This window comes from Pleurodeles waltl, chromosome 11 (assembly GCF_031143425.1).
Source record: "Pleurodeles waltl isolate 20211129_DDA chromosome 11, aPleWal1.hap1.20221129, whole genome shotgun sequence".
Taxonomy (NCBI): domain Eukaryota; kingdom Metazoa; phylum Chordata; class Amphibia; order Caudata; family Salamandridae; genus Pleurodeles; species Pleurodeles waltl.
Genome location: NC_090450.1, coordinates 975,537,844 through 975,555,841, shown reverse-complemented (window position 1 = coordinate 975,555,841; position 17,998 = coordinate 975,537,844). Strand labels below are relative to the sequence as shown.

At 45.1% G+C, this 17,998-nt stretch overlaps 1 protein-coding gene across 1 annotated transcript in view; it reads right to left on the bottom strand.

The window, feature by feature from the left end:
* The window catches only part of MAPK1 (mitogen-activated protein kinase 1), a 324,545-nt gene that overhangs the window by 148,183 nt on the left and 158,364 nt on the right, over window positions 1-17,998 (bottom strand). The window contains exon 4 of the mRNA XM_069215246.1: window positions 3,452-3,568. Coding sequence (XP_069071347.1) covers window positions 3,452-3,568 — 117 coding nt within the window. The remainder of the gene's footprint in view (window positions 1-3,451; window positions 3,569-17,998) is intronic.

The following is a 17,998-nucleotide window of genomic DNA, read 5'->3' as shown; positions in this document are numbered from 1 at the left end:
TCAGTACGCAATATAAAAAGAACGAGTAGATAAGGCTCTAAAAGGAGCATGTGAAATTCTAACATTTGTTAAGGAATGGCAGAGATTGGTTTACTAGAACAAATACGCATTGCCAAAACCAATAGGTCTTGCCTATGTGAGAGTTGTTGGCTCTGCCAATGTGTTTTAGACAAGTTGTACACCAGTGTGGCTGCAGTTCAGAATGGCTAGAAGCTAGTGGTGTGGAGTATAGTGTCGTAGAGTGGAGTAGAGCGGCATGAAGTGTCGGAGTGGTGTAGAGTGGAGTGATTCATTTGACATGAGCTGGCTCCAAGCTGGTGTGTGTGGAATCTAAAATAAGATGAAAAACAAAATGTGTGTGTGAGTAAAAAAAAAAAATCTAAGTAACTGAAACACAAAGCCTTTTGGAGTGAGCCTGGACAGCAAAAACTAAATAAATAAATCAGCCCGGCTACCGCTGACCAATGAAGACAAAAGAAGTGAGTGATCAAGACGACAACTAATGGAGAGTCATGGGTGGCTCTTAGCACTCTGTAGGTTTATTGAAGATAAATAGATCTTGAAGCGACAGCGCAGCATGGTGCCTCAGGCGGACCTACTTAGTGATCATTTGTTTACCAGTGGGGGTCCTGATCTACAAAACTCACAGTTCTCTCGCCAGTTCAGAGGTCATTAGGCACCAGTTTTATGAATGAGGAAGCAGTGATTTCACCATTAAAAACTAATGTCAGAAGAAGTTGCCACAACAAATGATAACACTCAGGAGTGTAACTGCTGGAATCTTTAACTTAAATTGGTAAACATTTTTGCACAAAGGTCTAGATGACAGAAAACAATTAATGGACAAAGCGTGACCTTCTGAATGTTGGCTATGGATAACACAGACTGAGACTCTGAAGACCATGTTTAACCCAGGTGTCACAAGGTTCTGCCCGACAAAAACGTGGAAACTGAATGGAAGACTGAATGGGAAATTTCTATAATTAAAGGATACAGGGAGTGCAGAATTATTAGGCAAATGAGTATTTTGACCACATCATCCTCTTTATGCATGTTGTCTTACTCCAAGCTGTATAGGCTCGAAAGCCTACTACCAATTAAGCATATTAGGTGATGTGCATCTCTGTAATGAGAAGGGGTGTGGTCTAATGACATCAACACCCTATATCAGGTGTGCATAATTATTAGGCAACTTCCTTTCCTTTGGCAAAATGGGTCAAAAGAAGGACTTGACAGGCTCAGAAAAGTCAAAAATAGTGAGAGATCTTGCAGAGGGATGCAGCACTCTTAAAATTGCAAAGCTTCTGAAGTGTGATCATCGAACAATCAAGCGTTTCATTCAAAATAGTCAACAGGGTCGCAAGAAGCGTGTGGAAAAACCAAGGCGCAAAATAACTGCCCATGAACTGAGAAAAGTCAAGCGTGCAGCTGCCACAATGCCACTTGCCACCAGTTTGGCCATATTTCAGAGCTGCAACATCACTGGAGTGCCCAAAAGCACAAGGTGTGCAATACTCAGAGACATGGCCAAGGTAAGAAAGGCTGAAAGACGACCACCACTGAACAAGACACACAAGCTGAAACGTCAAGACTGGGCCAAGAAATATCTCAAGACTGATTTTTCTAAGGTTTTATAGACTGATGAAATGAGAGTGAGTCTTGATGGGCCAGATGGATGGGCCCATGGCTGGATTGGTAAAGGGCAGAGAGCTCCAGTCCGACTCAGACGCCAGCAAGGTGGAGGTGGAGTACTGGTTTGGGCTGGTATCATCAAAGATGAGCTTGTGGGGCCTTTTCGGGTTGAGGATGGAGTCAAGCTCAACTCCCAGTCCTACTGCCAGTTCCTGGAAGACACCTTCTTCAAGCAGTGGTACAGGAAGAAGTCTGCATCCTTCAAGAAAAACATGATTTTCATGCAGGACAATGCTCCATCACACGCGTCCAAGTACTCCACAGCGTGGCTGGCAAGAAAGGGTATAAAAGAAGGAAATCTAATGACATGGCCTCCTTGTCCACCTGATCTGAACCCCATTGAAAACCTGTGGTCCATCATCAAATGTGAGATTTACAAGGAGGGAAAACAGTACACCTCTCTGAACAGTGTCTGGGAGGCTGTGGATGCTGCTGCACGCAATGTTGATGGTGAACAGATCAAAACACTGACAGAATCCATGGATGGCAGGCTTTTGAGTGTCCTTGCAAAGAAAGGTGGCTATATTGGTCACTGGTTTGTTTTTGTTTTGTTTTTGAATGTCAGAAATGTATATTTGTGAATGTTGAGATGTTATATTGGTTTCACTGGTAATAATAAATAATTGAAATGGGTATATATTTTTTTTTGTTAAGTTGCCTAATAATTATGCACAGTAATAGTCACCTGCACACACAGATATCCCCCTAACATAGCTAAAACTAAAAACAAACTAAAAACTACTTCCAAAAATATTCAGCTTTGATATTAATGAGTTTTTTGGGTTCATTGAGAACATGGTTGTTGTTCAATAATAAAATTAATCCTCAAAAATACAACTTGCCTAATAATTCTGCACTCCCTGTAATTCCCTGCACTGGCTCTGCTGCGAGCGTAATGAGAATTATAGGGCAAACTGAACCCTGTGCATATGCACCAAAGACACGGTTAAGGACCTGCTAGGATTCACTTGAGAAAAGGTTTGAAGCATATATCGTGAGCAGATGGCTGGACACATTAGACCTAAATTCAATTAGATCAGTTACAAGGAGTTGTGTGCTCTCTTGTGAAGCAAAGACTACTGAGTAACTCCCTCAAGATTTCACTTAACACAATCTCTATTCTGAGGGATCTGTGCTTGGACGGAGCAGTTAAATCCACTTTCGCCTTAGAGAAGATACATTTCTACCTCGCTATCAACAATACGAAGTCTAAATAGTAGCTCACAAAGGCGCAGTTAGTTTGGGAGGAAAAACTGAATTTTTAAAATTGTAATTCAAAATCCAACTTCATCATTAAAGAGAATTTTTCTATCTGCTCCCAACCTTAAGTTAGCACTTCTCAAATAAGCTAACCCACTCGTAGACTCGTAGTGGGAGAGATAGCCATTACAACAATGAAGACACACTGAAAAACATTATGCGCCATTTATGCCCTTGTTAAAGGTGGCCTGTTAAAAGCCCCATTATATTATTATAATGTTTAATAAGCAGGACTTCCAAGAATGGTACTCCTTTGGCAGGAAAATAATAGGGACTACATTTCTTTAGGGAGTAACAAGCAGGAATGTGAGTTTCTGAATGGCCCTACATTTCTGACCAAGTGAGAATGCTACGAAGCAGAAATACAAGAACCAAAATTATGCAGCACAAGTTCACTGGGTAACGTGTACCTTCTTATAAAAGTGGCCTGCCATTTACCAACATTCATAAAGTTGGAGTATTAGAACTACTTCTGTGATACCTTTGCAGCAGTACCTACCTTAGAATTTAACATGATCTCCGGTGCACGGTACCAGCGAGTAGCTACATACTCTGTCAGGAAACCTGTATGATCATGATCTGGATCTGCTACACGGGCCAATCCAAAGTCACAGATCTGCCAAAAAAAAGGAGAAGTGAAAGTTACTCCCTATTTCCCAAACAACATTTTCCGAGTATTTTACATTTAACCAGGATTGACACTAATGCACATCTCCAGGCTAAAATAAGATCTTTTAATTCCCTTGCAAAGTGCAAAAGTAAACTAGGAAATGGTGCACACATGCCTCAGAGAAGCTTGTCACTGCTACTTTAATAAAGCAAGGAGCTTCAAGGGCCAAGAGAATACAACGCAGTGTCAGGACAGTTACTATGGAGAGGAATGTCTGCATAGATAAGGTACCTGTGATTAGGAAGTAAAATGCTACCTACCTTGTAACCAGGTGCTCGTAATGGAAGGGCTGCAGACGCACAAGTTCTGCGTACTCCTTCCATCTAGTGTTAGGCCTGGATGTTTGCAACGTTTTGTTATTCAAAATCTGCTTTTAGCTAACTGTACCTTGACCTGGAGAACTTTCCCTCTTTTTGAGGATCACATTCTTCAAAATATTAGCTTCCACCATCATTTTGTTCATCACTGCGTGAGACCCAAACTGAACTGTGCTGTTGAACAGAATACTCTGGATTTTCTGCTGACCACAAGGTCTTACCCCCGAGAAGCAAAGCAGAGAAGATTCGAAACATCCACAGCTGTGCTCATATTTTATTTGATGCACTTTCTCCCCATTAACTACCTCTAGGAAGTTGAGTCTAATCAAGGACGGTTTTTTCCTGCAAAGTAAATAAATGTGTCTCAAAGGGACTGGTCACACGTTCCCAAGAAGCATTGTCAATGTGATGCTTTCCATGTTATACTTGATGCTTCACAGACCCTTTTGTCTGCAGCATTCCTTTCTGGGTTTATCAGGTAGGGCAAGAGCAAAAAAGATCTCGTGGCTCAGTGGCATATATTACCACTCCAGGATTCTGTGTTCAAATCCTGGCAGGTTCACTCAGCCTTTCTTCCCTTCCAAGATTGATAAAATGAGTACAATTGTGAGTGTGGTAACAAATATGTCACCAAGATGCCCCAAATGGTGAACATGCGGTGTACTTTACAAATGCATATGTTATGTGAACATCATGCAATGAGTTAAACGTCAGCATGTCCTATTTGTGAGACACTAGTTTGCACCTGGGTGTAATCACCTTCCAAAAAACGCTGAAGAATTCATGTTTATTCGTGTTCAGTCTGCAAGCAGTGTTCTTGATCTTCAGAATCCAGGAGCTGTGCTACCTCTTGCTTGATGTTTATCTATGAACTGTAGATCTATGCCTCCTTGGTAAAATGTGAGGTACTGCAACTGCTTATGCCGGAGCTGAAGCACATATGCTACAGGAGGATTTATAAGCGCAATAGTTGCAGCAGGGCATCGCTAGTGGAAGATTGCAGTTATGGCTGTAAAATGAAACTAGAACTACAGCAAGCTTATCTAGTTTGTAAGAACTGTGACAAACACCCCATTTATTTTGAGAACGACAGTTGGAGCTTTTCTCATGTGGTGAGTGTGAGGAGGGGTTGACTGAGGCCCAGAATCCTCAGCACAAGGATCCTCTACAAATGGACAGTACAAAAATAATGATTTAGGGTTGGCGAAGTAGGATGTCTGGGAGCACCTCTACATCTTAGATCTTGACCTGGCTGATATCTGTGTCTAGACATCAATGAAGTAAATGTCATGAGCTTTGACACCGTGACTAAGACATGACCTTGACCTCAGTAACCTTGCCATCTCATCTCCTGATTAGCAGTACCCTGACACCGACCATCATGATGTAGCCATTGGCATAGGTTGCATCAACACCACAGAAGAGTGCTTGTGGTGATTTGAGCAGTGATTTCAATTTTAATTTGCCCTTCCTGCAAGAGAAGGTTCAACAGAAATCAAAGAGCAGGGGGGAGGGGGCTGTCATCTTCAACATTTCATATAAATGAAACTGCTTCACATCACGATTCTCTGAACACAGTATACACAAACTGATTTTTTTTCTTGACATTCCTGGCATTTGTCAAAAAGTAAAATACATCTTCAGGCTGCAAGCTAGAAACATGCTCAACTGGTGAGCAGAAAAACAGTGAAAAAACACATTAGTAACGAGCACAGAACATTGGCAGATCCCAGTGATCAGGTATCCTCCCACCAGAGTGTGGAAAGATGAACCGAATGGTAACTGCCTAAAGCAGGGCCTTGTGGGGTAGCTTAGTCAGCCAAGAGCCTTAAAAGTACAGCACGGTATTTTGTAGGCCTTAGAAAATCTTAACTAGCCATATTTTGCTTTCTTTTTACTTTTGTTAAAGATGGAATTTGTCATTTCAAACGGCCTTTAGAGCTTCTAGTTACAAACTGTTTGTGTGTAGTTCGCAGGGTTTCCTTCATATGTATTACTTACCTAAAGAAACATTCTTCCTGATGGATACAAAAGCTCCGGCAGATTCCTCAGATGAACACTTTTCAGCCAGCACTAGACGGGATCGAGAAATATTTACAGCAATGTTGAGTGACCGGAACTAGGTGGCCTGCACGAATGTCTCCAACTGCATTACATGACTTCAGTGAAGTGACAAGAGGGGCTACAAAATACACATGCAACGGTGAAAATAATTCTTGTTCTGGCTTTTTTTTTTTTTTTTATGACAAACCACCCCCCCAAAACCTCCCCAGGGTCCTGAGGATGCAGTCAAAGAAAATTAGTAAAAATAAAAATAAAAAGGCATCCATCCTCAAGAGGAGAGGCAGGAAGGTCTCAAGGAATCACAGCTTCCGTGTAAACCAGAACACGATACCTTTAGTAACTGACTGATAAGATTACACACTGATTACTCATCTGCACCCTGTTCTCATGCCCCAGACTTGATCACATTACTTCCCATCACCAGCATTAATGGAGTGAGAATAGGCACTTATTAGTGGTTATCAGCAAAGGGACGTGCTGACCATTTTCACCCCCCCCCGACCCCCACCCCCCCAAAAAAAAAAAAGATATACAGTACTGCTGATAACCTGCACCAGAACATCGGAATAGAGCCGCAATCTTGCCCCATGTCGCAAGCACGTGACCGAGCGGCCGATGAACAAGCCAGGCAGTGCTGGAGGCCTCGCAGCTCAGCTCCAACTCCTTTGCCCCCCTCCAAACCGGCCTACCAGCAGACCCGGTGGCAGGAGACTCATCAATGGCAGCATCCTTCCATGACCAGCAGACCCGGAGGCAGGAGACTCATCAATGCCAGCATCCTTCCATGACCACCAGACCCGGAGGCAGGAGACTCAATGGCAGCATCCTTCCATGACCACCAGACCCGGAGGCAGGAGACTCAATGGCAGCATCCTTCCATTTCCGGAGACTCAATGGCAGCATCCTTCCATGACCAGCAGACCCGGAGGCAGGAGACTCATCAATGCCAGCATCCTTTCATGACCACCAGACCCGGAGGCAGGAGACTCAATGGCAGCATCCTTCCATGACCACCAGACCCGGAGGCAGGAGACTCAATGGCAGCATCCTTCCATGACCACCAGACTCGGAGGCAGGAGACTCATCAATGCCAGCATCCTTCCATGACCAGCAGACCCGGAGGCAGGAAACTCGTCAATGGCAGCATCCTTCCATGACCACCAGACCCAGAGGCAGGAGACTCAATGGCAGCATCCTTCCATGACCAGCAGACCCGGAGGCAGGAGACTCAATGGCAGCATCCTTCCATGACCACCAGACCCGGAGGCAGGAGACTCAATGGCAGCATCCTTCCATGACCACCAGACCCGGAGGCAGGAGACTCAATGGCAGCATCCTTCCATGACCACCAGACTCGGAGGCAGGAGACTCATCAATGCCAACATCCTTCCATGACCAGCAGACCCGGAGGCAGGAAACTCGTCAATGGCAGCATCCTTCCACGGCCCCACCGTGATCCCGCAGTCTGCAGATGATCTGTAACAGTGACGAACCCAAGCTACACAGCACTAAACGTGGAGGGCCAGCACGGACAATGCAATTACTAACCACTAAGGTAAACTAGTTCCTCTTCAAAGACTGGAATGGAAGGCACCTGCAGCAGGCCGGGGGGACAAGCTTGTTGGTTCAGCACTTCCCATACCCCCCCTGAGTCTTCAAAGTGAACTTGTCTTATCGTTTAATATGGTTGCAACTCTATTGGTATATCAGTGGGAGATTATTTCCAGGGACTGTTTTGTCACCTGGGCTGGGAGGGATTATATGTTCTCTTTATTGTTTGAATTGTTATTGTTACCTTTTTGAAATGCCACTACACATAATCATACAGGATAGGGGCGCAAACACATTAGGAGCTACACTGGGTCATAAGTAGGAGGGACGAACATTACTCCGACCACTAAATGAGCTCGATCTCAGGGCTATATTCTGCTTCTCCCCCAAACCACCATAGACTATGGCTACTGCACTAGATAACCGGATACCAGAATACAACATTATCATTTGGCATGCCAAGCTGTACGGTCTCTGCATGCAGATCTCAAACGCCGACAAGCACACATCGCCCTAATACTAGAGTCTCATCTTCCGGAAACAGAATTGCACAAACTATGCACAAAATGGAGAGGCCGAATATACAGCACTACGTCATCAGTGTATGCTTGGGTGGTACAAATATGATTCGCCCAAGGGGTACCCTATGTAGTGACTAGACACACCATTGATGCAGGAGGACGATATGTGATCAGAGAAGGACACCTAGATTGATCCCCACTAAAAGGAGTGGGTTTGAATGCCCCGAACTCTAACCAACCTGAATTCTTTGATACACTCACCCCATCACTTTTCACAGATCCCCACACGCCAAGCCCAGTGGTTCCCAACCTGTGGTCCAGGGACCACTGGGGGTCCGCACAACTTCCTCAGTGCGTCCGTGACTTAGAACATTGACTAATATTAAAAAATGAATAAAGTGTGTGCAAATAAAGTGGCTAAACTTACAACTGAAAATGTTTAAATGACTGTAAATATCAAAGGATTTGAAATTGGAGGCTAAAAAATGTAATTAGTATCCTAAGACTGATTCGCAAGAGCAGTTCAGGTGCATCAAAAAGGATATAGTGTGGATGATGTGTGGCTTCTTCAACTGAATTTAGAAAAGCTCCAACCTTTCAATTTTTTTATTTTTTTTATTTTATTTGTTTGCAAATTAAATAAAATGTTTTATCATTTGGTGGGGGTGTTCATCCCCAGATCCCAATATTGATTCGGGGGGGGGGGGGGCACAGATTCCAGTAATGATAAAGTGGGGGTCCACAGAAGTCAAAAGATTGGGAACCACTGTCCTAGCCTATAGAGGGGGGTACACTATTTGTGTGGTAGATAGAGACAGACTGCTCAGTGCCCTCAATACGTACTGCAGCTTGTAGCAAGATGTCACAGTACCTCAAGTTATGGCTTGAGCGGAGACATCGCCACAATATTTGGAACCTGAGACACCCAACTGTACGAGTATATTAATTTTATTCCTTGGTCCAAACAACTTTTCACAATTAAACGGAAGGTCCAAGAAAGTTGTTTGAACGTCTGTGGTAAAGCCAGAAGAACTAAGCCAGACATGCCTTCTGGTCGCCACCGAAGTGCCCATTGCCATGGACACTGAATACGCTGTATCCAGACCTGACTGCATAATCTGTTTGTCTGCCGCACGAGTGTCCAAAAGGAGCTCATCAAACTGCCCCTGCACATCCTGGGGCAAGCTCGGCACCACAGCTCTTGCCATGTCCATCAGGGAATGAACATACCTCCCCAGCACACAGGTAGCATTGACCAATTTCAGGTCCATACTACATGATGAGAAACCTTTCTTGGCTGCCTGCTTCATTCTTTTAGACTCCACGTCCAATGGAGTGACAGGAAACGAGCCAGGTTCAGATCGGGCAGAAAATGAAGCCTGAACCACCAAGCTCTCAGGAGTCGGATGTTTAGATAAAAACTGAGGATCCCCAAAAGCAACCCTGTACCTCCTAGCCACAGCCCTGGAAACCGCTGGAGTAGTGACAGGTTTTCTCCAAATGTCTAAATGGGATCAGTAAGGACATCATTAAAAGGGATTAGTGGCTCCGCAGAAGTAGAGGAAGGATGCAACACCTCAGTCAAGATGTTTGTCTTCACTTCCAATGCTGGTAACGGAAGTTCCAAGAAATCAGCAGCCTTCCTTATAAAAAAGTGTGATAGGATGCTGCTTCCTCTGTAAATTCCCCTGGGGATGAAAGACCCCATTCAGGTGAGGTATCCAGTCCACTTGCAGAGTGCAGACCCTGAAACTTCCCCATAGGCTCAGGAATATCTTCTTCCTCCAACAGCTGTTGCTGAGATTCCTGCTCCTCCAAGAGCCTCAAGGCCCTTCTCCTTTATTTCAATCAGGCCCCCAATCTTGGCATTGACAGAGTTAGCTGACAACACCAGTTTCAAGGCAGATGTATGTGGTGGAGGAAATGGTGGTATATACACTACGTCCCAAACCGGATCCATCTGGCGCCGGCATCGACTCCATTGGCGCCACTGGTAACATCATGTGAGGCGACTACGTCATTGGTGCCGAACCAGCATTCTCAGCTGGATAGAAGGGTACAAACTGAGCCTGTTTGTAGAGCGCCGGCAAACCCAAAGACAAAGCTAATGGACCCGTGGGACCAGCCGAGCACCAGCAGTAGCCATAGCCATGTTGAAAATTCTAAACATATCATTAAGGAAAGCCGATGGATCCGCTCCCGGAGTAGGGCAGGCAGGAAACCTCTGCTCATCTTGAGGAGCTTGTGTCAGATCCGAAACTTGCGCCACCGGCTCCTGAACCAACAGGGGTGAAAAGTGAGCCGGAGGACTCGCCAGGGACTCAACAATCTCAATCAATGATGGTGCCGGAGAAGCCTGTGGACTCTGAGGCTGGGGAGTGATCGTTGGACTGACCTGCCACGCCGTACAGCGTCGTCTCGGAAGGGACCGAGACCGATCTATGGAAGAACGGCGTGGAGAATCGTGCCGGTGCTGCATCTTATGAAATCTCAAAGACTTGTGAGAAGAAGAGTCCTTTGCCTTAGATCTTCGATGACCCTTGTGTCCCCTTCTTAGCTTTTGCTAAGAAGAGCTTAGCCTAGCTGTCTCTTAAGGCCTCTGGGTTCATCCTCTGGTAGGATACACACCCCTCCACGTCGTGGTCCGAACTTAGGCACCACAAGCAGTCTTCATGGGGATCTGTGACTGACATTCGACCCCCGCACTCATGACACGGCTTAAAACCTGATTTATTTTGCAGAGTCATTGTAACTAGTACAACAAGACACCTTCGAAACAGTAGCTGTGTCTGAGAGCCAGGAAAAACAGTTAGCGTGCGAAAAAAAAGAGAACTGACGTCAGCACGCCGGCGAGGACTTTTTGCCACGATGACGTCAGACGTAGTCACGTGCGGAGCCATGCAATTGTGACATCCTCGTCAACATGAAGAGCTGGGAAGAAAATTTACGTTGAATGCTAGTACATTGGGAGAATTCATAAGGTGAGGAATCCACAGGTAGTTGTATCCATCAGAATGGACTTGCTACTCAGCACAGGGATGTTGGTTACACACATTACACAAACTAATTATTTGGGCCGCACTCCACTGGACCACTGCCTTCTCTTGGTGGTGCTCCAATGGGGCAAACCGATCCCCAACATTTCCACATGGCGATTACAGCCCAAAGTCTTCATTGACCCCCCTCCCCAGCGTAATCAATCAATTTAGAGCCACTCTCTGCCCCTTCAGTTCACTCTTGCAGCTTTCTACTTTCTCCCATTGTGAAGCTTTTGTTTTTCTCTTCCTCAGTCTTTCCCATATGTCTTTCACTCGCAGTAAATGCCTAAGGCAGAAAAATAAGTGTTGGTTTTCAAACATAAGTGCTGGTGCTCCTCGCCGGAAACAAGTTCAAATTAAGCACTGCTCTTCACCAACCAGAGCAATGAAATGGGACGCCTACAACGTGGTCATAAGAGGTCATTGCATGTCCGCCACTTGTGGTGTCTGTCACACCCTTTCCATAGAATTAATGACTTTGGGACGTAACTTATGCACGTTAGAAAAGGAAGCAATTAGCAATATGGAAGGAACTGTGCTACTTAGAAACATGCCTAAACAAAACAAGGAAGTAAACGCATACCTAAACCGCCATGACTATAAACAATAAAACGTCCACACTCCAAGCAGAGGCTGACCAGGCAGGTAGATTACTGGCCTGGCTAGTCAGGGAGCACCAGCAACATACACAGACAAAAGCCATATGTGGCAAGGACAGCCATGTGATTAACACACAATCTGGAATTCAAGTGGAATTCTGTGACTATTACCACACGCTCTATTAGGCAGACCCAGCTCCTGACCTTGGTACCATACCCATGCTTCTGCAAGATCTATAGCGAACTTGCACACCTCCCCTCTCCACTGTCCAAAGCTTGGTGCTCCCATACAGCTGGAGGAAAAGAAATTAGCTCTGTCGCAAACTGCCAGAAATAGAGGTTATTCCAGGAAGCACACCCTTCCACCTAGTTATCAACCTTGATGCAAGAGGCAAATGTGATTCTCCATAAACAGGGTCAGGATCCACTGGATGTACACGATAAGTCCTTTCTATGTATTTATACCCAGTAGCATTGTCGCGCTGTGCACATCAAGCCTGATTTGTTGGGGTGGGGGTGGTGGTCGGGGGGGTGGGGTGTAGGTTGCGGTCTGCGAGCCAGGTAAATATGGTAGTGTCTCTAAGCACACTACGGGTTGCTATTTGTTCCGAACTGGAGGTTTCATAGAGCCAGTGCATCAGCCATTGGAGTTGAGCTGCAACATAGTATAACTCAAAGTAGCGTGCTTCCAGTGCCTCACCCCACACCCCCAAAGTGGGTGCTATATTGTCATTAAGACTACTGTTCGTCGACCTGACTCATGTGAAATATAGCAGTAGCCCATTAAGGTTATAAAAGAAGGACTTGGGAAGCACTGCTACCCACTGGGGACAAGGGTAGCAAGCGCTGGAAGGGGAGGGATCCAGAAATGGACCGAATTGCACGTCCCGAGTTGCCCTCATGAAGGGCAGCTGGGGGATCCACGAATGGACCAAATTGCGCGTCCCGAGTTGCCCTCATGAAGGGCAGTTTCAGTGTGATTAATGTGTATACTGAGAGAGTCAAGTGTGTCCTGGCACCATTTGAGATGGAGCCTGGGCTCTACCTTTCGGTTCTGATCAGGGGTGTGGGTATGCGAAAATAAACAGGATGTACTCCAGTTGACCCGGAGACCTGAAATAGAGCTAAAGTCTTCCAGTAGTTCTATCAGCTCTGGGAGAGACAACCCTACATTGTGTAGGAACACTGGAGCATCATCCGCATACATCAATACATTATGGTAGGTTGTTAATTCTAGGATACCCTATTCTTCTGCATAAGTGAGAGGCTGGGGGGCTATATGGCAGTGGAAATAAGGGGGTTATAGTGGGCACCACTGGCGAATGCCCGATTGGATGGGAAAGCTATCGGAAATTAGTTGACCTGTTTTGACCCGAGTGGTTGGATTGGCATATAATGAATGTCCCCACCTTTACAAAAAAAAAAAAACAGGACCAAAGCCCATCTCTTCCAATGTACATAGCAAATCAATCCAGCTTAAGGTGTTGAAGGGTTTTTCTACATTGAGAGACACTGCCACCCTGTCATGTGCCCCAGTGGATGTGTCTTGAATCAGACGCAGTAAGAACCTGATGTTAAGGATGGTCTTACGTCCAGGTATAAAACCTGATTGGTCTGGGTGTATGAATGCACTGATAAGGGGAAGCAACCTATTGGTGAGGATTTTTCCCAACACATTACACTCAAGGTTTAATGAGGATAAAGGATGGTAGAAGTGCAACTTCCCTGAATGAAGGGATTCAGCACACTCCCAAACCTCAGCTCCCTCGCTACACGAGTAACACAAACCTCACAGTTCAAGTCCCCACAGAACTGCTTCCACTGGAGATGAAGGTTACATTTAAGAATGAAAATATCACTTACCCAGTGTACATCTGTTCGTGGCATCAGTCGCTGGAGATTCACATGTTCTGCATAGCTCGCCATCTGGTGTTGGGTCGGAGTGTTACAAGTTGTTTTTCTTCGGAGAAGTCTTTCGAGTAACGGGACCGAGTGACTCCTCCTTCTGTCTCCATTGCGCATGGGCGTCGACTCCATCTTCGATTGTTTTCCCCGCAGAGGGTGAGGTAGGAGTTGTGTTGTAGTAATAGTGCCCATGCAATGGAGTGACTAAGTATGTACCTATTTAAGATGGAAATAATATATACAAATGTACAAAGTTGAAGCTAACTTCCGAACTGCTACAGGCTCCCGGGGAGGCGGGTGGGCACATGTGAATCTCCAGCGACTGATGCCACGAACAGATGTACACTGGGTAAGTGACATTTTCAGTTCGATGGCATCTGTCGCTGTAGATACACATGTTCTGCATAGACTAGTAAGCAGTTATCTCCCCAAAAGCGGTGGCTCAGCCTGTATGAATGAAGTAGTTTGAAATAATGTTTTTAACACGGCTTGACCTACTGTGGCTTGCTGTGCGGATAGCACGTCTACACAGTAGTGCTTGGTGAACGTGTGTGGCGTAGACCATGTGGCTGCCTTACATATTTCTTGCATTGGGATGTTTCCTAGAAAGGCCATGGTAGCACCTTTTTTTCTGGTTGAGTGTGCCCTTGGTGTAATGGGCAGTTGTCGTTTTGCTTTAAGGTAGCAGATTTGGATGCATTTAACTATCCATCTGGCTATACCTTGTTTTGATATTGGGTTTCCTGCATGAGGTTTTTGGAATGCAATAAATAGTTGTTTAGTCTTTCTGATGTTCTTCGTTCTGTCAATGTAGTACATTAATGCTCTTTTGACATCTAAGGTATGTAGTGCCCTCTCAGCTACGGAATCTGGCTGTGGGAAGAACACTGGTAGTTCCACTGTTTGATTTAGGTGGAACGGTGAAATAACCTTTGGTAAAAATTTAGGATTAGTCCTTAGGACGACTTTATTTTTGTGTAGTTGTATAAAAGGTTCTTGTATTGTAAACGCCTGAATTTCGCTTACTCTTCTTAGAGATGTAATGGCGATGAGAAATGCAACCTTCCAGGTTAGGAACTGTATTTCGCAAGAGTGCATGGGTTCAAAAGGTGGACCCATGAGTCTTGTTAAGACAACATTTAAGTTCCATGAAGGAACAGGTGGTGTTCTTGGTGGTATAATTCTTTTAAGGCCTTCCATGAATGCTTTAATGACTGGTATCCTATATAGGGAAGTTGAATAGGTAGTCTGCAGGTATGCAGATATTGCTGCAAGGTGCATTTTAATGGAAGAGAAGGCTAGGTTAGATTTTTGTAAGTTAAGCAAGTAACCCACTACATCCTTTGGAGTTGCGTGTAAAGGTTGGATCTGATTATGATGGCAGTAGCAAACAAACCTCTTCCATTTACTTGCATAGCAGTGCCTAGTGGACGGACTTCTGGCTTGCTTTATGACTTCCATACATTCTTGGGTAAGTTGTAAGTGTCCGAATTCTAGGATTTCAGGAGCCAGATTGCTAGATTCAGCGATGCTGGATCTGGATGTCTGATCTGTTGGTTGTGTTGTGTTAACAGATCCGGCCAGTTGGGCAATTTGATGTGGGGTACTACTGATAGGTCTAGCAGTGTTGTGTACCAGGGTTGCCTTGCCCAAGTTGGTGCTATTAAAATGAGTTTGAGTTTGTTTTGACTCAATTTGTTTACCAGATAAGGAAGGAGAGGGAGAGGAGGAAAAGCGTAGGCAAATATCCCTGACCAGTTCATCCATAGGGCATTGCCTTGGGACTGTCTGTGTGGGTATCTGGATGCGAAGTCTTGGCATTTTGCGTTCTCTTTTGTCGCAAACAAGTCTATTTGAGGTGTTCCCCAGAGTCTGAAGTAAGTGTTTAGAATTTGGGGGTGAATTTCCCATTCGTGGACCTGTTGGTGATCTCGAGAGAGATTGTCTGCATGTTGATTCTGGATCCCTGGAATAAACTGTGCTATTAGGCGAATGTGGTTGTGAATTGCCCATCGCCATATCTTTTGTGCCAGCAGGCTCAACTGCGTTGAGTGTCCCCCCCCTTGTTTGTTTAGATAATACATTGTTGTCATGTTGTCTGTTTTGACAAGAATGTATTTGTGAGTTATAATTGGTTGGAAAGCCCTTAATGCTTGAAAAACTGCTAGCATTTCTAGGTGATTTATATGCAGTTTTGTTTGATGTACGTTCCATTGTCCTTGTATGCTGTGTTGATCGAGGTGTGCTCCCCACCCTGTCATGGAAGCATCTGTTGTTATTACGTATTGTGGCACTGGGTCTTGGAAAGGCCGCCCTTTGTTTAAATTTATACTGTTCCACCATAGAAGCGAGAGGTAAGTTTGGTGGTCTATCAACACCAGATCTAGAAGGTGACCCTGTGCTTGTGACCATTGTGATGCTAGGCACTGTTGCAAGGGCCTCATGTGCAGTCTTGCGTTCGGGACAATGGCTATGCATGAGGACATCATGCCTAGGAGTTGTAATATCATCTTTGCTTGTATTGTTTGTGTTGGATACATGCGTTGTATGATCTTGTTGAAATTTTGAATTCTTTGTGGACTTGGAGTGGCCACTCCTTTTGTTGTGTCTATTATGGCTCCCACGTACTGTTGTACCTTGCACGGCAAAATGTTGGATTTTGCAAAGTTGACGGTGAAACCTAGTTTGTAGAGAGTTTGTATGATTTGATTTGTGTGGTGTAAGCACTTTGTTAGTGAATTGGTTTTGATTAGCCAGTCGTCTAGATACGGGAATACATGTATTTGCTGCCTTCTGATGTGTGCAGCCACTACTGCTAGACATTTGGTAAAGACTCTTGGTGCGGTTGTTAAACCAAAAGGCAATACCTTGAATTGGTAATGTATTCCTTTGAATACGAACCATAGGTATTTTCTGTGCGATGGATGTATTGGTATATGGAAATACGCGTCTTTGAGGTCTAGGGTTGTCATGTAGTCCTGTAGTTTTAGCAATGGTAACACTTCTTGTAGCGTGACCATGTGAAAGTGGTCTGATTTGATGTAGGTGTTCAGTATTCTGAGATCTAGGATTGGTCTCAGTGTTTTGTCCTTTTTTGGTATTAAGAAGTACAGTGAATAGACTCCTGTGTTTGTTTGTGTGTTTGGTACTAATTCGATTGCATTCTTTTGCAATAGTGCTTGAACTTCTATTTCCAGAAGTTCGGAATGTTGTTTTGATAAATTCTGTGCTTTTGGTGGTATGTTTGGAGGGAATTTTAGGAATTCTATGCAATAACCATGTTGGATAATTGCTAAGACCCAAGTGTCTGTAGTTATTTCCTCCCATGCTTTGTAATAATGACCTATTCTTCCCCCCACTGGTGTTGTGTGGAGGGGGTGAGTGACATGTGAGTCACTACTTGGTTGTAGGGGTTTTGGGGCTTTGAAATTTTCCTCTATTCCTAGGGAATTGCCCTCCTCTGTATTGACCCCGAAAGCCTCCCCTGTACTGTCCCTGGTAGCTGGACGGTGTTGCCTGCGAGGTGCTGGCTTGTGTGGCCTGACCCCGAAACCCCCCTCTAAAGGGTGTCTTGCGGAAGGTGCTGTAGGTTCCTCTGCTCTGCGGGGAGTAGAGTGCGCCCATGGCTTTAGCAGTGTCAGTGTCTTTTTTCAGTTTTTCGATTGCCGTCTCCACATCTGGTCCGAACAGATGTTTTTCGTCGAATGGCATACTGAGCACTGCCTGCTGTATCTCTGGTTTGAACCCAGACGTTCTTAGCCATGCGTGCCTTCTAATGGTCACAGATGTATTAATTGTTCTTGCAGCTGTGTCTGCTGCGTCCATAGAGGATCGTATCTGGTTATTTGATATGTTCTGTCCCTCCTCAACCACCTGCTTTGCCCTCTTTTGTAGTTCCTTGGGTAGATGCTCGATGAGGTGTTGCATCTCATCCCAATGGGCTCTGTCATAGCGCGCAAGTAGTGCTTGAGAGTTAGCGATGCGCCACTGGTTTGCAGCTTGTACTGCGACTCTCTTCCCAGCTGCATCGAACTTGCGGCTCTCTTTATCTGGGGGTGGTGCATCACCAGATGTGTGGGAGTTGGCTCTTTTTCGAGCTGCTCCTACTACGACGGAATCAGGTGGCAGCTGTGTGGTGATGAAAACAGGGTCTGTAGGAGGTGCCTTATATTTCTTTTCCACCCTTGGCATTATTGCCCTACTTTTGACCGGCTCCTTGAAGATTTCCTTCGCGTGCCGAAGCATACCTGGCAGCATAGGCAGGCTTTGGTAGGAGCTGTGGGTGGAGGAGAGGGTGTTGAATAAAAAGTCATCCTCGACTTGTTCTGAGTGGAGGTTTACGTTGTGGAATTGTGCCGCTCTAGCCACCACTTGAGAATAT